Source organism: Dasypus novemcinctus, chromosome 16 (assembly GCF_030445035.2).
Source record: "Dasypus novemcinctus isolate mDasNov1 chromosome 16, mDasNov1.1.hap2, whole genome shotgun sequence".
Lineage (NCBI taxonomy): Eukaryota > Metazoa > Chordata > Mammalia > Cingulata > Dasypodidae > Dasypus > Dasypus novemcinctus.
This window is the reverse complement of record NC_080688.1, coordinates 77965598-77985110: the sequence shown is the minus strand read 5'-3', so window position 1 is coordinate 77985110 and position 19513 is coordinate 77965598. Positions and strand designations below refer to the sequence as shown.

The 19513-nt window shown below is 39.2% G+C and overlaps 1 protein-coding gene across 3 annotated transcripts in view; it reads right to left on the bottom strand.

Annotated features, from left to right (window-relative positions):
- The window catches only part of CDH20 (cadherin 20), a 201156-nt gene that overhangs the window by 5425 nt on the left and 176218 nt on the right, over positions 1–19513 (bottom strand). For all 3 annotated transcript variants that reach the window (XM_058277840.2, XM_058277839.1, XM_004478670.5), the window contains 5 exons: positions 18259–18512; positions 12603–12739; positions 9897–10018; positions 6039–6156; positions 1644–1895 (listed from right to left, as the gene is read on the bottom strand). In XM_058277840.2, coding sequence (XP_058133823.1) covers positions 1644–1895; positions 6039–6156; positions 9897–10018; positions 12603–12739; positions 18259–18512 — 883 coding nt within the window. The remainder of the gene's footprint in view (positions 1–1643; positions 1896–6038; positions 6157–9896; positions 10019–12602; positions 12740–18258; positions 18513–19513) is intronic.

Here is a 19513-nt window from a genome sequence, read left to right as displayed (position 1 = left end):
ATGACCACCTTACTTAAAGCCATCCCCCCCCTCAACTCCCAGGACATTCCATGACTCATCTCTTCTCTGTAACACCTATCATCATCTTGCCGTACTGTATCACTTGTGCTTTTATTCTCTGTCTCCCTCCAAAGGAATGTACATCCCTTGATGGTAGGAATTTTAATCTTTTTTTTTGGTTCACTGTTGTCTCTAGTGCATTGACCAGTGCTTGGCATATAACAGTACTCTATAACTACTTGTTGAATGAATGCCTTATTTTACAGAATATTCCTGTGAGTAAAGGAGAAAGGAAGTGTGGATATTTTTATACAAGGAGGGCGAGGAGGTCAGATTAGAGTACAATGAAGGAAGGTCTGCATGCAGCCTTTGAGTTGGCAGTAGTCAGCACTTTACAGCGGTGTGAAAGCACTGGGAAGGTGGGACAGAAGGGAGAGAAGACATTCATGAAGGGGAGTAGAGCTCTGAAGTAGAAGTGGGAGCTTGCCAAAATTCAAACTTTCCTGCTTGTATAATTTTGCTCAGGTATTGCTTTGTTATTTGGTACCTTTGAAGCCCCTTTGCCACAGCAGTAGTCTCTCCTCAAGTGTATTCCCAAATGACACTGCTTAGGAATTATGAGTTCCTTTAAGGGACAGTCCCTGATGTTTTATTCTGCCAAAGACCATAGTGCTTAGCACGCTGCCTCATCCCAGTGACAGGGGGAACCATGATATCAAATAATGGCAGAAGAGGCAGCTATTCTTGGGAAACCATGAACTCAGAGAGGAGGCATCAGAAGCTACCAATGGCCCAGAAAGTTAAAGACAATATGGTATCTGGGGATCTTTCTAGAACTGGGGTATTGATCCACACTGCCATGACTAAAAGGCACAGAGCCTGACTGCCATGGACATAGGAAGAGCCTGTGATCTGGACGGGGCTTGAGACCAGGAGGCAGGCCTTGATGCAGGACCTGCGTTCTGGTGCATTTCTAGGTGAAATCTGTGATTTCTTGTCGTAGCTTTGTTCCAAGGCTCAGTTCAACCACTTAGGAAGTCATTTTCCTTCCCACTTCCATAGCACAGGTTTCACTTGAGTCAGTTAGACTGTAGCTTCTGTTCTCAAACCTGAGTACAAGCATGGTTTTGCTTCCTTGGCTAGTGGTGACTTTTCATGTCTGTGATAATATTCACACACTTCCATAAGGGGAGAGAGGTATAATCCCCTCTTCCCATCTCCTCAGTGGTCTAGAAGGCCATTGCATTAGGGCAGTGTGTCATACCATACAGGACTGCTCAGAGTAGAACTCCTGGTATTACCCTATTCAGTGTGACTGCAGAATCTGGAAATGAATATTTAGGAAAAGGTGGTACCACTGGGGTACAAGGGATGTACAGTGTTTGGCCTGCCTGATGTCAGTCCTGGCTTTGCCTTGTCACTTTGGGCCTGTCACTTACCTCTTTATGCTTTAGCTTTATCTGAAACGAAAGAGAAGAAGTGATCAGCATCTTGCCCAAAATTGTGATTTTGGTTCTATGATGTCAAAATGAACTTGCTTTGTTCTGAAGTAAACTCTCTGAATACTGGGATGTGTCAGTCTAGCACAGAACCCCAACACTAAATAGCTGTGTTGGCGGACAGGAAAGGAGCCACTTACTCACCTAAGAGGACAAAGATGCAAGCCAGGATGGCGATGAGAGCACCCCGGCTCAGACTGACTGGGAGCATGTAGGCCTCAGGGCTGCAGGACATAACATGGCCGTCGTCGTCACAGCTGCACACCTGGATCGTCAGCGTGCCTGTGCTGCTTAACGCTGGCTGCCCATTGTCTGATATTAGGATGGGCAGGTAGAAGACACTCTGCTCCTGCTGCCGGAAGCCCGACCTCCTGGTTAGAATCCGGGCAGTGTTATCTGAAGAAATGAGGGGTTCCAGGATTGAAAAAGGGAAGAGGAAACATGAGAGGTATAAGAAAATGGAAGAACCAACAGGTAATTAATTTCTTGGATTGAGGAAAGCAAAGGAGCAAGAGAACCTAGTAGAAAGGAGAGAGAGGCATAGTAGAACATTTCCCTGGAGGTGTTCAGTGGCAACCATGAAAACGTTTTGCCTGGATCAGCACTTGAATTCAGGAACCAAGAGTTTTGCTTGCTTCTAGGCAAACCCTGAGGCCTTGGAGAGAAACCCTTTTTAGAGTTTGTCTACCCTTAGTGACATAAAGTGCCCGGGGCAAACTCTCAGACTTCAAATCTAACTAAAAGGTCACCAGAAAAGTTTGACGGAAATGAACAATCACTGGCATTTGTGGTCTCTTGTTACTGCTCAGCAGCTTTCTAAAAAGCCAGGTTGGTGCTCTGTGCCTTCAGGACAAGAGCGCTGAGGAGCTCCTGTGTTTGTGGCAGATTGCTTATTTTTGCCACTTTCCACTTTGGCTGGAATGCACATCTCTTGCTATTTTCTTTCATGCCTCTGAAATGCAGTTGCCAGTTCCTTCAGTGCTTTTTGAAGAACATACTCATTTAGTACAACCTTATTTGAAATCTAATCACGTGACACCCTGTTATTGTCCCCTACTTTGTGGTCTGAGTTTAAGCAACTAATATAAACTTGGTGAAAAGTTACTCTCATCAGCAGTTATCCCCCGGCAATTATTCCCCCACACATACCGCCCCCCCATTTTAAAGAAAATTAGCCAAATTGTTTCTACAAAGCTAATATGTATATTAGTGTATGTATATTTGCCTAATGTCATGTTCTAGATTTTCATTTTTTAATCCATATTCTCAAATTTCCTAGAGTGGGTTTGAATTCTGAAGCAGATATATTTTTGCAAAGCTCAAATCATTTTCAGCAGAGGAATAATTTTAGAGATGTAGTAGGATATACAGGACATATAAGCAGTGACCCTCAAAGTTAATATCATCTGCACAGAAGATTCTCTGAATGTGTTTTGCATTCCACGAAAGAGTCTAGAACTTCACAAAAAATTTGGAGAGCCTCACCAAAGTAAACATTATTAATTAATGCTCATCTCATTTCTGGTTCTCCTTCCCTTCCTGGAATATGAAGGAATATACTTTCCTACCCTCTTGAATTTAGGCAATCTCTGTGATTTGCTTTGGTTGACAAAATTGAGCAAAAGTGACTCATGTCACTTCTAGGAAGAAGCACATAAGAGCCACTGTATGATTCTCCTTGCTTTCTTACCTTGCTGTGGTAAGTGAGATGGAGATGCAAGCAGCTTGGGACACTGAGCTACACGTGGTGAACAGCTGCCCTGGGTCACTCAGATCTGCATTGGGCTTTATGTGAGCAAGAAATTAATGTCACTTGGGTTATGCCACTTAGATTTTGGTGGGTGTTTGTTCTGTAGCATGGTAGCAGCTGTTGTTTATTGAATGTTGATGTGCCAGATACTTAAACTTCACATACATTTAATCTTCACAGCAACTTCGTGAGGTAGTGATAATCTCATCCTTTTACAGTGATTAGTGTCCAAAGCCACTAAGTAGCAGACCTGGGATTTGAACTTGGTCTCTCTTACTCCAGAACATGCATTGTGCTGTGTAATCTCTTATGTAGTTTAGGAACATTACTGTCAAAAAATTATTCAGCTAATCTAAATATTTTCCTGCTTTGGCAAAGACTCCTTTCCTGTTACTTTTTTCTTACTGGAGAAGGGTAAAAATTGGTTACCAATCTCAGGAGTATAATAATATTTCCACCCACCACACAATCTACCTGCCTTCCTGTTTGTCAGATTTAATAGCTGAGTACTATTAACTGCTTCATAGTTTGAAGTTTGAAGTTTTTTAAAAACTAAGTTTTCCCTAAACAAAAATATTATTTATTTTTTTGGTTTCATGCAGGCTTGATCATAAGACTTATAGCAAAACTGACCAGAGCAGAATTTCCTAAAAGAATTATGTCATGTCTACTACCATTTTATATATTTCTTGATTTCAGGATTATTTAAGATTAAAGAAAAAAGAACATCACATCAGTGAGCCCTGCTCTGGGAGGGACATGTCATATAGTAACCACTTGGAAAATATTTGTAAATACAGTGACTAGAGCTCTAGTATACCATTTAGTATTTTTAGAGAGGTGACATGAAACACTTTTGTGTGTGTGACTAAAGCAGGACCCAACTTCTAGTCCTGATCTTAATGCCTGCTTACTCTGATCCTTTCTTGCCATGTCAATAGAATGGGACAATGCGAATCAGAGGTATTAGTAATTTCCTTGCAAACCTTATAGGATTATTATAAATATGATAGCATATTATAAATACGCTTTTGATACTGTAAAGTGCTATATAAACAATATTTTTTGTAATGTTTTGGTGATAAAAAGGGAAAAGGCTTTACTTGAGATAGTGCCCTCGTGGTGTGAAAGGACATCATGTTTTGGGCAGGGAATAGGGAGCTTGATAGTAGCTCCACCATGTGAGAGATTGGTCATTTGCAGATTTTGAATGAGCCTCAGTGAAGGGTCCTTGTGGGATTAATTGCCATGAGAAGATTAAGAGTTCATTTTTTACTGGGAAAGATGTGCAGACCTCTCTTTTAGGAAACCTATCAAGAGATGATTCATTTCTTTTTTATAGTCTTCATGTCCTAGTGGCTCATCTTTTTAAGGTTTCAGCTCCATGAATTTGTGCCCAGAGTCATCTTTAAGAAATTTGCAGCATTTTGCTACATACTGTTCCAGTATTGATCTGGCAAATGTCAGTGTGAAAAAAAGGGAGAGCTGAAAATTTGAAGAAACAATATAATGTGTTATTTTTAACCTCCCAGGGTTTCCTTTGTAAAACCAATCCTGAGAAGGCTAAAACCACTTTTTGCAGGAAGGGTTTTCCTGTGAAGCAGAAAATGAATGGTTCAAAACTTTGACCTTGTGAAAATCATAGGATACTTAATTATAGTATTTCCACTGTTATGGCTATGATAGGCCTTCCAGAATTATCACAGCGATTTTATGATAACATATAGAAGGTCGAAGGGAAGACTTGGAAGAAACTGCTCCATTTAAAAGAAAACAGGTTTGAAATTCTCAAATTTCTTAACAGAAGAAAATAGTGGGAGGTTGAATTAGTATTTTAAGTCTTTAAATCTCAAATAACTGATGTTCCAGACTAGGTTCTGTCATGCGTCTAATCATGAGCTTTTGTTATCCTTTGTTTAGGTTGTTATAAAATGAAAATTAACATTTTAGAATTGGAATGAAAATGAGATGACTGTAGCCCAGAGAAATAGTGACCTCCTCAAGGTCAGATAGCTAGTTGGTAACAGACTTAGCAACAGAAGGGGTTCAATTGACAGATTTAAATTATTTTTTCAGTTGCTCTGACCTTTCTTTGAGGCAAATCATCTGACTAGGGAAGAAAAGTCCCTGGTTTTCCCATCCATGCCCGAAGAAGGTAGGTCTATAAACTCCTTAGCAAGGGTCTAAGTGCTTATTGGGGAAGACGGGGCTGGAAATCCATTCCAGCAAAGCTCTAGTGGGCAACACTTTCTGGAATAAGGAGCCTCACATTGCTGTGTCTCTCAGTTTTTCTAAAGTAATAAAGTGTTTTGAATGCTGAAACTGCTGTGTGTGCTCTTTTTTATCTCTGTGATTTATCCTTTGTTTCTTTTTTTGTTCTGAGACCTTTTCACTGTTTCCTCTCCCCCTGCATGCCTTGCTTAGATATGTCCTCAAGTTTTTCTCCTTATGTCCTATAATTTTTGTCAGATTTCTCCTGTAGTTGCAGAACATGTAGACATGGCCCCTGTGTATGGGAATGAAGGAAGGCCTTTGGTGCCTAACAGTGTCTGGCACAAAGCAGGCACTCAGTAAACATTTTTCACCTGAGTGGCAGTCTCACAGAGTCAGCAGAGGACATTGTCTTTGATGTTCTGAAACAGCTTTAAAAGGCACAATGAGTTTGCAATAATGATCTCCTACTTTTACAGAGCAGGTGATCTTTTGACACTATTTGCATGGTACAGTAACCAGAAGTAGTCAACCCAAGCAGTAGCAAGACATGGAAAGCCAACTGTCCACCCGATTACCTTGATTGTCCCTTACAGTGAAGTTGGGGTTGTTGGCAGCCTCAGGAATGATGCTGTAGAAGAGGCGCTGACCAGCACGTGGGTCATCTTGGTCCACCGCGCTTACTGTCTGGATCAGCTGAGAGAGGGGACATGAAATTAGGGAGTTGGAGTCAAAGGAAAAAGCTTCAGGACCCAGTGAAATTCCAAACCCTGAAATCCAGTAGCAGGTTGTTCCATCCAATGAGGACATAATGAAGTTTACCTGGAATGTCTCTGTGTAGTATACAACTCAGGATTTAACTTGGACTTTTTGTTGGGTCTGGGTACATTAATAGTCAAGGGGTAAATTTTACGTAAATACCTTTGATGTTAGACATCAGCATAATTTGTATTCTCACACCAAGGCCAGCCATTTTTATGTAGTCTTTGGGGTGCCATAAGGTCCTGATTTGTCCCCCAATTTTTCTTGCTTTTCACACACTAAAATAATGTTATCATTTGGGTTAATTTTTCAGGGTTACATTGCTATGACTGAGTGACCCCTATTTAAAAATGACCATTATGTGGGAGGAGAACAAGCAGGCACACCAGCAGTGGTTCTGTCAGAACAACAGAATACAGATCTGCAGGAATGAGTCACAGAGTGGATGCATATGTATGTGTGTGTGTGTGTGTAGCTAAAAAAGGTTTAGAGCCCAAGACCCCCTAGGATGGGACGAATAGAACAGGCTAGAGTCAGAAGCAAAGCTCGAGGGTGGGGAGAGCAAGAGGTAAAGTGCTTCCTCTTGAGCTTTTTTGCCAAAGTTCTGCCATTTCCACAATGCTTTGTGAAAGCAGCAAACTCCCATGATGGTGTGGAGACCAGTATGAAAAAGCCATTAAAGAAAGCAGTATAAACTAGGCCATTGGAACAGCAGCAGACAGACTGGGAGGCAGAGGGAAAGTGTTGAGCAGGTAGTTTCCTTACTTGGTGTTTGCTCCTCTGGCAACCAATAGCTTAGACTACTTCTACTCCTCTGGGCCCGGCCCTGTAGACTTGACCCTTCTGCGGTTAAATCCTGGCTGTGCCTTCTGCCATGGTAGAAAGCTGCAACACCAGTGGGCCACCTGAGGGCCTGGAAGACTTGCTTGGCCTTTATTTCTTCATCTGGGTATTAAGCAAGATAATGCTACCCTGACAGTGTGCTTGAGAGTCAGTAACTGTGGAAGCTCCCAGCACAGACCCTTGTGGTAGATGTTGTGTTGCTCAGCTCCCTCTTTAGTGAAGGACTTGATGCCCCAGCCTTCAACTCTCAGTCCTCTGGGGATTGTCTCAGTTCCAGAGAACCAGGATACCAAGGTCACCACACCCTTCCCTGGGTGACCCACATCCAGGGACTAATTGGCTCGCTCATCCCAGCTTGGGAAAGCTCTAGTTGTAGAATTCTTGGGGAAGTGAGCTGAGGCTATTAGTGGTTCTACATCATAGCTGGAGTCCTTTTGCCCAGTCCTGTACCCTTCCTTTTCCTTCCCTTTCACAGGTGTTGGCCCCAAAGGCATTCCTTAATAAACATCTCGTATAGAAATTTCCATTTCACTCTGTGCCTCCAGGGCAACCCAGCTGGCCCCCTCTTTGTTGAATCTAAAAGTAAGGGAAATGGAGTTGCAGAAGGTGAGGGTTGGAAGAGCATGGGAGGTGAACTTGCTCCACAGTTTAACCTGGTGTCAGTGCTGCTCCCACAGTCTTTACCCTTCTGCCCCATCCCTGGCCTAGAGATAAAGCGTATACATTTTCATCTGCTTTTTGGTGTCAAACATTATAAAGAAATCATATATATCTTGATGAACAATTACCAATAGGTATCTATATATAACTTGGCAAACATAGTTGGAAGAATCATTCCAGAACATCCGACATGTGAATTGAGTGTATATTGTTGAGATGGGGGGCACGTTGGTTCTAGGGTTCCAAAGAATGAAGGAACAAAGGCGCTGTGGTCTGCTCTCCTGGTTTCCACCCTCCTGCAATTGTCAGCCCACAGACCAGGCAACAGTCCGCTCAGCAGATTTCATTTTGTCCTCAGCCTCTTAAGTTTGCTGTCTGGTTGCTTTATTGGCCTCCTTCATAGCTGTTCACTGAGAGGAAACATATATCCTGACTTGTGCTGATGGAAAGCTGAAGACAGTGTTTGTCCGCAAACACACAAGGAAGTCTGAGTTTTTATAACTTAGCCATACCTACTGAGCTGGATGCTTTTGAAAATCTTCAAAACATTTCCCAGTGCCAAAATCAAAAGATAGGATTTTTAGTATCTTGGGCTAAAGATGACACATGTGACAGAATTGTGCTTCATGCCCTGAACTCTCCTTTAAGCCACAGATACATTGTACTGCAGAGAACTGTCTAATAGACAACTAAAAGATGCATTTGGAAATGAGGCATATGTTTGTTTGACTCCAAAAACAAGAGGTGGTTAAAGTGCTGTCAACCTGTCAGGAAGCACTTTCTCTTAGGAAGTCTTTTAAGAAATGTGGACTGTTTTCAATTTGGGGGAAGGCATGTTAATTTACTGTGCTATTCATCACACTCCTTATATCATAGAATAAAATTAGCAATTCTTGTCATATTATAACATGAAACAAAAATAAAGGCCCAAACTTCTTCCCTCAAAATTCACCTGCCTTAGCATGGGAACTCTTGTTATTTTTGCATCTTCCTCCCTGCATTGTTCACATGCAAACATAATTTTTCACAGCTGCAAGCAATACATGTAGTTACACCTTTTTGCTTTACGTCTTATAACATGGATCATTTCTTAAGCTGTAATGCCTTTATTGTAACTTTATTGTTACTTTTAATGTTTCAGGTTTTTCTAACCTAAAAATTCAATAGATATGGAAGTAAAATCATCCTAGACTTCTTGAAAAAAAAAATGTAGATGTGCTGTAGGCACTGAGTTTCAAGAATCAGTGGATGAGGTAAGTTTAGATTGGAATCACTACTGGACACCTATTTTCCTCTGCAGATGGGAATCACTTTTTGCTTTGACTGGATGGAATGTTAAAGATGTGTTGAGTGAAAGCAAAAGCCACGTGAGAGTCAGCAGGCCTGATTTACAAGAGCGGTAGTCCTTGCCTTATAAATATACATGCTTCACAAACTCATAACCTAGAGATGATCCTTTCATGATAAGATAGCCCCCTGCCCATTTCCCACACTGCTGGAATCCACATGACCACAGGATATACTCTGGGGGAAACAAATTAGGGCTGTTAGAGGAAGAAAACATCTTAAAAAAAAAAAAACAAGGCAGAATGGGAGGCCTTGCCTTATGGTCTGAGGTGTGGTGGAAATGTGCATTAATACATGGCCACTCCAAACAGTTCTGGATGTTTTTCAATTATACCATGTAGAATTTTATCAACTGAAAATTCATTTAGGTTTAAAAGCATACTTAAAAATATATACAAGTCTGAATTAACTTATATTAATGTAAGTTATTTCTACTAGGTAAGAATTTGTTCTTTCAGATTATTTTCCTCCCAAAACTTAACTGACATGAGCAGCATTAGGAAAGTGAAAAAGGTGATGAGACGATAGAGAAAATAAAGTTTCTCTGCTGCCAAGTCTTTTACAAAGTCGGTAAATTCACTTTTACAGGCTAGCCTGTGACTCAAGCCACCACGAAGGCATGATTTAGATAATAAATGTGATTTAGGTTCAAAATAGTTGTCCTAACATATAAACTATTGCAACATGATATATACAAGTTGGGGACTCTGTTTTGTAAACTATTAAAGGTCCTGGAATCTAAATTTCCTAGATGGTGATTTTGGTTATCTGTTTCCATATGCTGGAGGTTAACCAAGGTGTGTGCATCTCACAGGATGCCTTACCTGCCCAGCTTTGGCATTCTCACAGACAAAAGCTTCATAGAATCTGGGGAATTCTGGAGCATTGTCATTCACATCTAATACTTTGATTGTGACAGAAACGCTTCCAACCTGGGAAGGATTGTCTAAAGAGAGCACAAGGAAAACCAAAGGTAAGTGTTCAACACTGCAGGAAAAGCAGGTCATTGCAGGAAGTAGGAATTAAACTTATCAGTTTGTTTTGAATGGCATGGGGAAAATACACAGAAATGGTAACATGAGCATAGAATGAAGAGATGTATTCACCAAATGCAATGAATGTCTCATGATGATGGTGGAGGTTGTTGTTATGGGGGGAGGAGTGGGGTGAGGGGAATGGGGTGTATATGGGGACTTCATATTTTTTGAATGTAACATTAAAAAAATAAATAAAGACAAAAAAAAAAAAGTGTGGCCAGAAGATAAGAAGCTTCGAGAGCAATGAGATGTTTATTGGAGAGTGCATATTTTATCAGGAGGATGTGGGGAAGGGTGGGACTTGAGCAGGAGCAAGTGTCACAGAATGAATCTTAAAAACAGATTTTGAATCTCTCATGTGACTTATAATTCATGTTCTGGAATTAAGGCAGATTGATTCTGTACTTTAAACCAGTGTATTTCTAATCTGATGCATACTGTGTGGCATTGCTTGGCTTTATTTCTGTGAAATAATCAGTTCTTTGAATTATATTTGAAAAGGTTTGAAGTTATTCACTGGAATACAGATAACACTACACATCTATTTCTGCTTAGGGACTAAGAGGCATTACAGGATCAAACATACATTAAATCCATATCTTTGTCTGGGTCAGGAGAAGATACCAATTACCACTCATGGGGAAATGTGTCTTTTTGGTATGTGTCTTTTACTTGACACTGCCACTGTAGTAGTTTGATATAATTGATGAATTCCAAAAAGAAATATTGGATTATGCTTGTGATCTGATCTGTACCTGGGCATGATTGAGTTATGATTAGGGTGTTGCATCCCCACCCAGGAAGCCTGAACCCTCGCAGATGTCGGCAGCCATCTTGCTCCACATAGACTTTGGTGAGGGAAGTAACTTATGCTTTATGGCCTGGAATCTGTAAGCTCCTACCCCAAATAATTACCCTTTACAAAAAGCAACCAATTTCTGGTATTTTGCATCAGCACCCCTTTGGCTAATACAGCCACATGCCAATTTCACAGCCCCAGCAATTCCTGTCCTAAGTGTTTTTCAGCTTTAGTACCCCAAGAAGACAAAATAGAAATTTCAAGACATAAATTACCCTTAATGAATAATTTTATTGAATCCCAGAATGTCTTGTTTTATGGTTAATTTTTTTCACCTTTCCCATTAACTTTAATTGTTACTAACTTATTCCAACTGTGATCTTATTAGACCCTAATGAAAATGATCTGGTTCATTTTCTTTCTCTTTTTCTTAAAAATATCTATGTTCCACCATGTCCCTCCACGCCCAGTCTCGAAGTACTTCTATTCCTTGGTTACTAGACAGGGCCAACAAAATGAACATTTTTTCCCCTTATTATAACAATGGTGCTTGTTCATAGAAGGAATAATGGAAATTTCAGAGAAACATAAGTGAATAAATACAATCCACAATTCTACCACTAGAGAGAACCATTATATGGTAAATGTAGCATTATAAATGTAGCCAAAAATGTGGAAAAATACACACACACACATAGTTACAGGTATGCAAAATAAAAAAAATTAGATTCAGAACTTTGATATTTTAGGGCACTATTATCCTGTGTTACTGAATATATTTGAAAGAATAGGTGCTAATGTCTCCAAGATATTCTCACTTTACTCTAAAATGGCTGTACCATAATTTATTTAGTCAGTCTCTTATCATTGTGCATTTAGGTAATTCCTAGTTCCCTACTACTTTTAAATAACACTACAGTGGACATTTTGGTACGAAAGTCCAAAGGTATCATAGGTTGATACCTATGATTATTTTCTTAAGATAATTACTAGAAGTAGAATTCTTGAAAAAGGAGTATGGATATTTTGAAGAACTTTAACAGATACTGCCAAACTGTTCTCCTGAATTACCATTCCTTGCAATAGTTTAGGAGACTACCATTTCCCTGAACCTTTGCCTGATATCACTAGGTATTATGAAAAAAATCAAGTTAAATTTAATATAGTAGTCTATAATATAATTTTGTTAAGTTTATAGTTAAGCATATAATCCAGTTTATATTAATTTCCTATTCCACTTGTAAATTTACTATGTTAATCTGCCTTTTATTCTGAGATGCCTCAACTTCTTGTATGCATGTATGTTTGTGTATGTGTAATAAGGGTGGCTGTGTTATAAGTACTTCTTTTCATTCAATTTTATACTATTTGCACATTTCCAATCTTATTGAAAGTTTAAAGCCTCTTAGATTTCTCACTAATCTTCCCTTTTTGTCGTAGAAAAGTCTAACTTGGATAAGGATGCTATCTTTTACTGTTTTTGCATGTTTGTTTTTATCACTTGTACAAGACTAGGTATACACAAGATGCTCAATAAATACTTGAGCTGAAAGCTTTCACTTAATTGCATAAACCATGACTTCCCTTTCTTCTTTTAAATAATGTAATTCTTGATTTAACAAATTCTAGAAACTTCCACTTTCTGTGACTCATATTTTGTCACTATATTGAGACTAATTCATTGTGTTACTTACTCATTTCCATAGCAAGGACAGTGATATTATGCCATGAAAATTCTTCCCGGTCAAGGGGTCTTGCAGTCATTAGGGCACCTGTTGTAATGTCAACATAGAAGAATCTTCCAGGGTCACTACTTCTGTCAATGGAATATCTGCAAAAACATGGATTCAATATATTATTTGTATTTGGATCAACATATACAGCTTACCACAAGACAGAAATTAGTGCATACCATTTGAAAACATGACCTAACTAGTTCAGCCTTATGGACACTTGGAAGCCTGCATTTGCTGTTTAATCATATCCAAAACTGAGAATGAAAAACAAAATACTGTTACTGCTTCAATTTTCTCACTCATAAAATGAAATTAAACAGGGTCTCAAAAGCCTTAAATGCGGTTTTAAGCTATTTAAAGACAAATTTAAGATGTTTAGGGCTTAAAACTGCTTAAAGGGCTTTTGGGACAAGGTGACTACTAACACCTACATATCATGGTTCAAAAGGAATTTTATTCCTTAATTTTATTCAATTAGTGTCACCTTTCTGGAATAGAAGGTTAGCATCCAGCCCTTTGTAACCAAAAAAGGACCAACCACCTGGCAAATATGAAAAGCGTATTTATTAGCTGGAGGGTCCTTTTCTATGGAATGCTTTTAGCAGGATGGATCAGGTCTGTCTAGGTTGCTTACTGTAAGCAAGCCTGGAGCTTATGGGGAATATGTCCTGCAATATATGAAATTATGGGGGGTATTAAAAGGAGGTGTTCCCTAAGCAATGGCTCCTTTTGTTTAGGCAGTGTACTCTGCCGTGCTTGTACCTTTCATGTTCAATTTGGACCAATGCACATCCTTGTGTGGGAAATGAAGGATATTTTACAGGCACCTGCACTTGATAGAGTCATACCTTACTGAGGGAAGAACACTTGGCCCATAATTAGCTGCTGTATATATATCCTTTGAATCATGAGTAAACTTGTATTGTGTAAGATCTATACTTCCTATTCAATTGGACTTGGCAATCTGACTGTGTTATACTGTCTCTGTCTCATCTGGTTCCTAACTTGGGAGATTTGATAAGTATGGAGGGAGGATCAGGCATATGTATATCATATGTCTAAAATAAGGGATTCTGTTATGTAGCCATGACTGATAAGGAAACAGATAAGGAAACCGAGGGTTAGGTGACTTTCATACAGTTACACAACCAATAATTTGTAGAGGTAAGAGGCGAAGCCATATATATACATATACTCCATATATATATACATATATACACATATAGTTATAGCTGTGTTGTTGTAACTATGTATTCTTACAAATTGTTTGAATAGGAAAAGTTGCCAGCAATTGCAATCTGTATCTTAAAGTTGTTGAAACGGGGAAACTGCTCTTTAAGAAAGCAGTTCTAGTTTAGTGCATTGTTTTTCAGACTGCACTTAAAGAAAATGAAAGGGAATGGAATAGAATATATGCATGCCAGACTATCACATGTAGTAAGATCAATACTGATGGCAAAACTTTTGTTTCAAATACTTGTATTAATACGTGTATAAAGTATATGCATATATATATTGTTGTGTAAAATATTTTGTTTCAAATATATTGCTTTTCTGCAGAGATTTAGGATGATTGTTTAAGAGACACAGGAATTAAAGGGAAGGTTAACTACTAAGGGCTAGAAAAGTTGGAATCATTTCACTTATGATTCCCTGAGAGCTGGAAATTTAAGGAAGCAATTCATGCCTTTGCTTGTGACCCTATTTAACAAACACTTAACTGTGTGCCAGGCGTAGCTCTACACACTTTACAGATTTTGGCCCATTCAATCCTCACGATAACCCTGTGAGTTAGGTTCTATATTATGCCTGTTTTATAGGCGAGAAATCTGAGGCACAGACAGGTTGTCACTTGCCCAAGGTCATACAGCCGGGGAATGAAGCCAAGACAGCCAGGCTTCGGGACCCTGCTTCTCACCACCATGGCCTGCTGCCTTCCTGACAGGTGGAATGTGTGAGATTTTTTAAGGCGGAAAAAACCCACAACCTTTTTTGTCTTCTTCAAGATTCGTTAAGCACCAATAGCAAACTTTAAAAAATAAAGAATAAATGCATGCCTACAAAGGTTAAAATAAACTGGAGCATTACTTTTTCTTCTAGGTATAATTAGTCATTTCATTTTAAAGTTTACTGGCTATTTTAAGAGTTGAATTTTCTTTTAGGAAAATAATACTGGTTAGAGCATGACAATCTCTTCTTTCAACTCCCCAAACATGAGAAAAAGCCAGCCATTTGGCCCACGGAGCCATAGCCCGTGAAGCTGTTTTAACCCAGCGGCAGCGCTCCAAATTGTAGGCATAATGCCCAGGGGAGAGACAGCCTGTGATGAGCCAGCTTTCCATTCAACCCTGCAACTCCACAGCACGTGTCACAGATGGTACGGGGAATGGAGTGATAGAACTGACAAAACCCATGTGGTCCTGCCTCATGACAACCATGAGGAAACACTGTGAGCTGTCTCCGAGAAGCCCTCTCATCAAGTGCAGTCCCTTTCAGATTTCCCAAATGGGAGACTTGAAGTGAGGGAATAATAGCATTCATCACTCTGAACGGGATGCTGGGCCAATTTTCAGGAGGTTGGAAATGAAAGGTGTAGATGCAGATGGAAAATGAGGACGCTGGGATACTCTAGTGAATTATATAGGTTGTTTTCCTTTCTCTCACTGTTATATTCTTGCCTACTATGAGCCGAATTGGCATAACACACTTTCAAAACTGCTGAAAGTGAACAATAGCTGGTGTTTGTTGGATTCCCTGCTTGTTTGCTTGCTGAGGACATTCTGTGAATTTGGAAGCGATTTGGAGGTAGGGTATCATGGGCAGCCTGGCTAAATCCACATATACTCTAGGATGGCGCAGGAGGGCAGGCTGTTTCCACTCTGTTGAAGTCTATTTCAGTTGCCAAATGGTTCAGTCTTGCTTGCCAGAAATTCCTTGGGCATTTATTAAATATTTAGGAGATCCAAGCATTGTCTTTTTTGTTTACCTTTAGCTAAGTCTAGAGACTTAGGTTTTGGAATTTACTAGTAAATGATGATTAGTTCTCATGCCTGAATACATCATAATCTTTCTAGGAAAGTCCTAATAACCTTTAAAAAATGTTAAATAGCCTTTTATCTATAACATTTTAACATCAGGTGATACGCTGAATTTTTTTTTCTGATTTGATATGTATTTTCTCTTTAGGAGTATAAATATCATTCTTTGTAACAAAAATATAGACAGTGGAGTAGATAGCCAAGCAACATATAACAAATACAGATTATTAAAAAAATAACTTTTATATGAAAAATGGGGCTGAAATGAGCAATTTGGGGAAAGATAAAAGAGGAAAGTGATTTCTTAAAAAGCTTATTAAATGGTAGCCAGAGATTTGACTTTTAGGTGCTTTTTCATCACAGCTGAGGACCGCCGATGTTCTGTTAGCCGTGTAGGGACCATTCCTTGTTGCTGTGGGACCAGTACAAAGAGTCAGGAACCCCTTTCTAGCAATATGGATTCTGCTTCTTTGCAATAGAAATGAAACAGGGGTGGGTGGGTGTTTCTTCCCAGTTTAGATTTAACTGGAATTTTGCTTTGCTACCTGTGCCTGTACCTTTGTCTTGTTCTGTCCAGGTCTGTGGCTGCTGTCTTTTTCTTGCCAGTTCCTCTCTCAGAATGTGGAGTCCTGCCCACAGAAGAAGCCCCATGGTTCCTGCTCTCTACCTCCTGCCTGTTTACTCTTGCATCCACCTGACTGGGTTCCTTGGCATACCCAGGCATTCCTTCTGGACCCCGCTGATACGAACTGCTAGGTTGGTCGACTGACGGTTTCAACTGGGCCATCATATGAAGCAGAATTTTCTTTGGGCCAGACAGTATTCCTTCATTTTGCTTCACGTCAGTAGTAGATGTAGACCTGCTGGTGTTTTTCTTTCATTCCTAGATATGTCCTAAATACTATACATACATTCTAGTTGTGGTTTTTGTGTGTTTCTTTCCTGACTCAGTTCAGTCTTTTTTTGCTTGTTTGTCATTCAGCAGGGTGATTCCTAACATGTCCATTTTCCCAGGGTTTACCACATAGGAGTCCAGAGCCAGAATCTGGACAGAAGATATAGAAGTATCCATGTGGTTACTGAGTATTTTACAAATGGGATCTGATTTTTTTTTAAAGCTTGTGATTGCTTTATTTCAAACAGTTTTCTTCATAAAATTTTATTCTCTATAGAGTTTTTTTCATAGTACTTCCTCTGATATGAATAAATTATTTGACCAGAACTTATGTATTTTTTGGCTTCTGAAAATATAAATTTACAGTAGAATCTGCTTTACTTCTCTTATGGTTGTTTCTTCCCATCCAATTTTACATTTTAAAAGCTTGATGTTGAAGTATCACTCCTGTAAAACTGTTGTAAGCTATAATTGATTTCGATTAGTTGCCTTCTAAAAATCAAATATTAAAATTCAAACTAAATCATTTTAGTCATTTAATGCCTGAAAATGTAAAATGTTTATTAGATGGTTAGAAGAAGGAGAGTTCCCCCTAGGATAGATATTCTCTGGAGAGAACCATCCTTGTTAAACTGAAAAAGCACATTTTCGTTAAATGCAAAATAGCACCAGGCGAGGGAAGTAGCCAGCTGACAGTAAAAGCATTTGATAAATTGGGGTATGTTTAAAATGTGTTATCTTCACTAAAGCCCCAGATTTGTTTAACTGTGTGACTTTCAATAATTAATGTGACAGATGGCCTCAAACAGCCTTGGAATCCTGATCTTTTGTGTTAAGCTTCAGAGGACTGGCAGTTGCTCGGCAAGGTTGAGATGTCAACCTGTCCACCAGCTGTTTGCACTTTGGTTCCAGAGTCGATGGGACGGCTGTGGCTATAAGGCCGTTCTCATTCTCTTGAGGGGGAGGCATTGTTTAACTTCAAAACATACCTTGGAGAGACAAATATGTGGGGCTGCAATTCAGAGCCTTATCTGGCCAGTACGTGGCATCAAAGCCACGGACAACAGGAGTAGTTTATATATTATTCTTTTTATAATATGTTATCATCTTATTTTCCCCCATTTTTAAAAGTAAAAAGTATCAAAGGTTCATAGAAGTTGAAAGAATGCACACTTTTATTGTCACCATTAAGATTAAACAGTTTTTAATGTTTTGACAGGTGTATGTGTGTCTATACTTTATCTAAAGCAGGGGTACTCACCTAGGGGTGATTTTGGTCCCCCTAGCCTCCTAGTGATATTTGGCTGTGTCTGGGGACAATTTAGGTTGTTACAACTCAGGGGGTACTATTGGCATTTAGTGAATAGAGGTCAGAGATACTGCTGAACATTCCACATAGGACACAGGACAGCACCCCACAACAAAGAATTATCCAGTGCAGATTGTCAATATCATCATGATTGTGGGAGCGTTTATTTGAACCAAATGAAACCCAGTTGCAGATATATTACTTCACTTCTAAATAACATGCCAAGACCAGGTTTAAACAGAAAGAACTGAGAGTAGAACCTCCTAAAATGGAATAGGAAGGAAGAAGCAAAGAGGGGAAGAGTTAGAAAGTTACATACTAGGGAAGGGAAGATTCTAGGTTATAAGGAAAAGGTGAAATCTGTTGAAAAACCTGATTGAGTTGTTGGTCACATCTGGGTCCTTGGCAGAAATGATCTGGATGGTGGTTCCAATTGCCACATCCTCAGGTACCTCCACAAAATACAAGCCGGGCTCAAATACTGGGGGCTCGTCCACATCTTCCACACTGATATGCACAGTGGTTGTGTCCTGAAATGGGCCCAGATTCAAAAAACGCATCTCTAGGTGAGGATTGGCTCCCTCCACTTTTAAGGTGTAGCTTTTCTTGCTTTCAAAACTCAGGGGCTGAAAAGCAATGACAGAAAAAGTGATTAATCACTAGCATGTATTCTAAAGGATCGCCAATTTTGATGGCTGAATGGCAGATTCTTAAGTTCATTAAAATTCAGTCCTAGGGCCAGTTTGTTTGGGACTTCCCCAGTTTTAAAACAAATTCTTGTGTCCTGGGCACCCCTTCAGCCCCAGGCAAACTAGGGCACTTGGTCCCCTTATCTTTCTTGATGCCTGAGCATTTGAAAAGATGTCCTACAATTAAGGGTGAGTTGGTTCTTTTTCCAAAATATTCATGAAACTAAGGCCTAAGGTTATTTGTTTCTTTCTTTAAAATAATTTTTCTCAAATACAGAAGCAATAGTGAGTCAATATTTGGGCATATTTAAATTTGCCATAGATGATCATTTTTAAAAAACTAATTCAGTGCCTTATTTTATAGTTGAAGAAACTGAGACCTGCTGAGCTCAGGAGATTTAAGTAAGGTTACATGGCTACACAGTGTCAAAGTCCCAAGGACTTTTAATACCTGTTCAGGGCTCTTTCCCAAGATTTTAGCTTTGTCTAGTAAAATTCCATCATAAAATATAATTTGAGGGCAGGTTTCCTTTTGTTTTACCTGTTCCTACCTTTAGAATATTTTATTTCAAAATCTAACACTTCAGGAGAGAAAGTGAAGTTAAAATGCTATTTCTTAAAATTAGCACATTTATTTTTATTTTAAGCTGACAAAAATGTTTAAATGTTTTAAGCAACAGTTACCTCAAAATGTCATCAATAACTTTAAAAAGTCGTGGAAATTAAGTCCTATAAAATAATTACAGAAGATGGCAAAGCATTATACTTAAGCTTAAAAGTCACATGTCAACATGTTGATGACAAAGTTTTCCAGTTAAACAAACATTCACTTTCTCTCTTTTTCCATGAAGTATGCTGAATGCAGCACATTTCATGTAAGAAAGGTACGTACCTATTTGATTTTGAGAAACAAACATCGGTAGGAATTGCTCTAACTA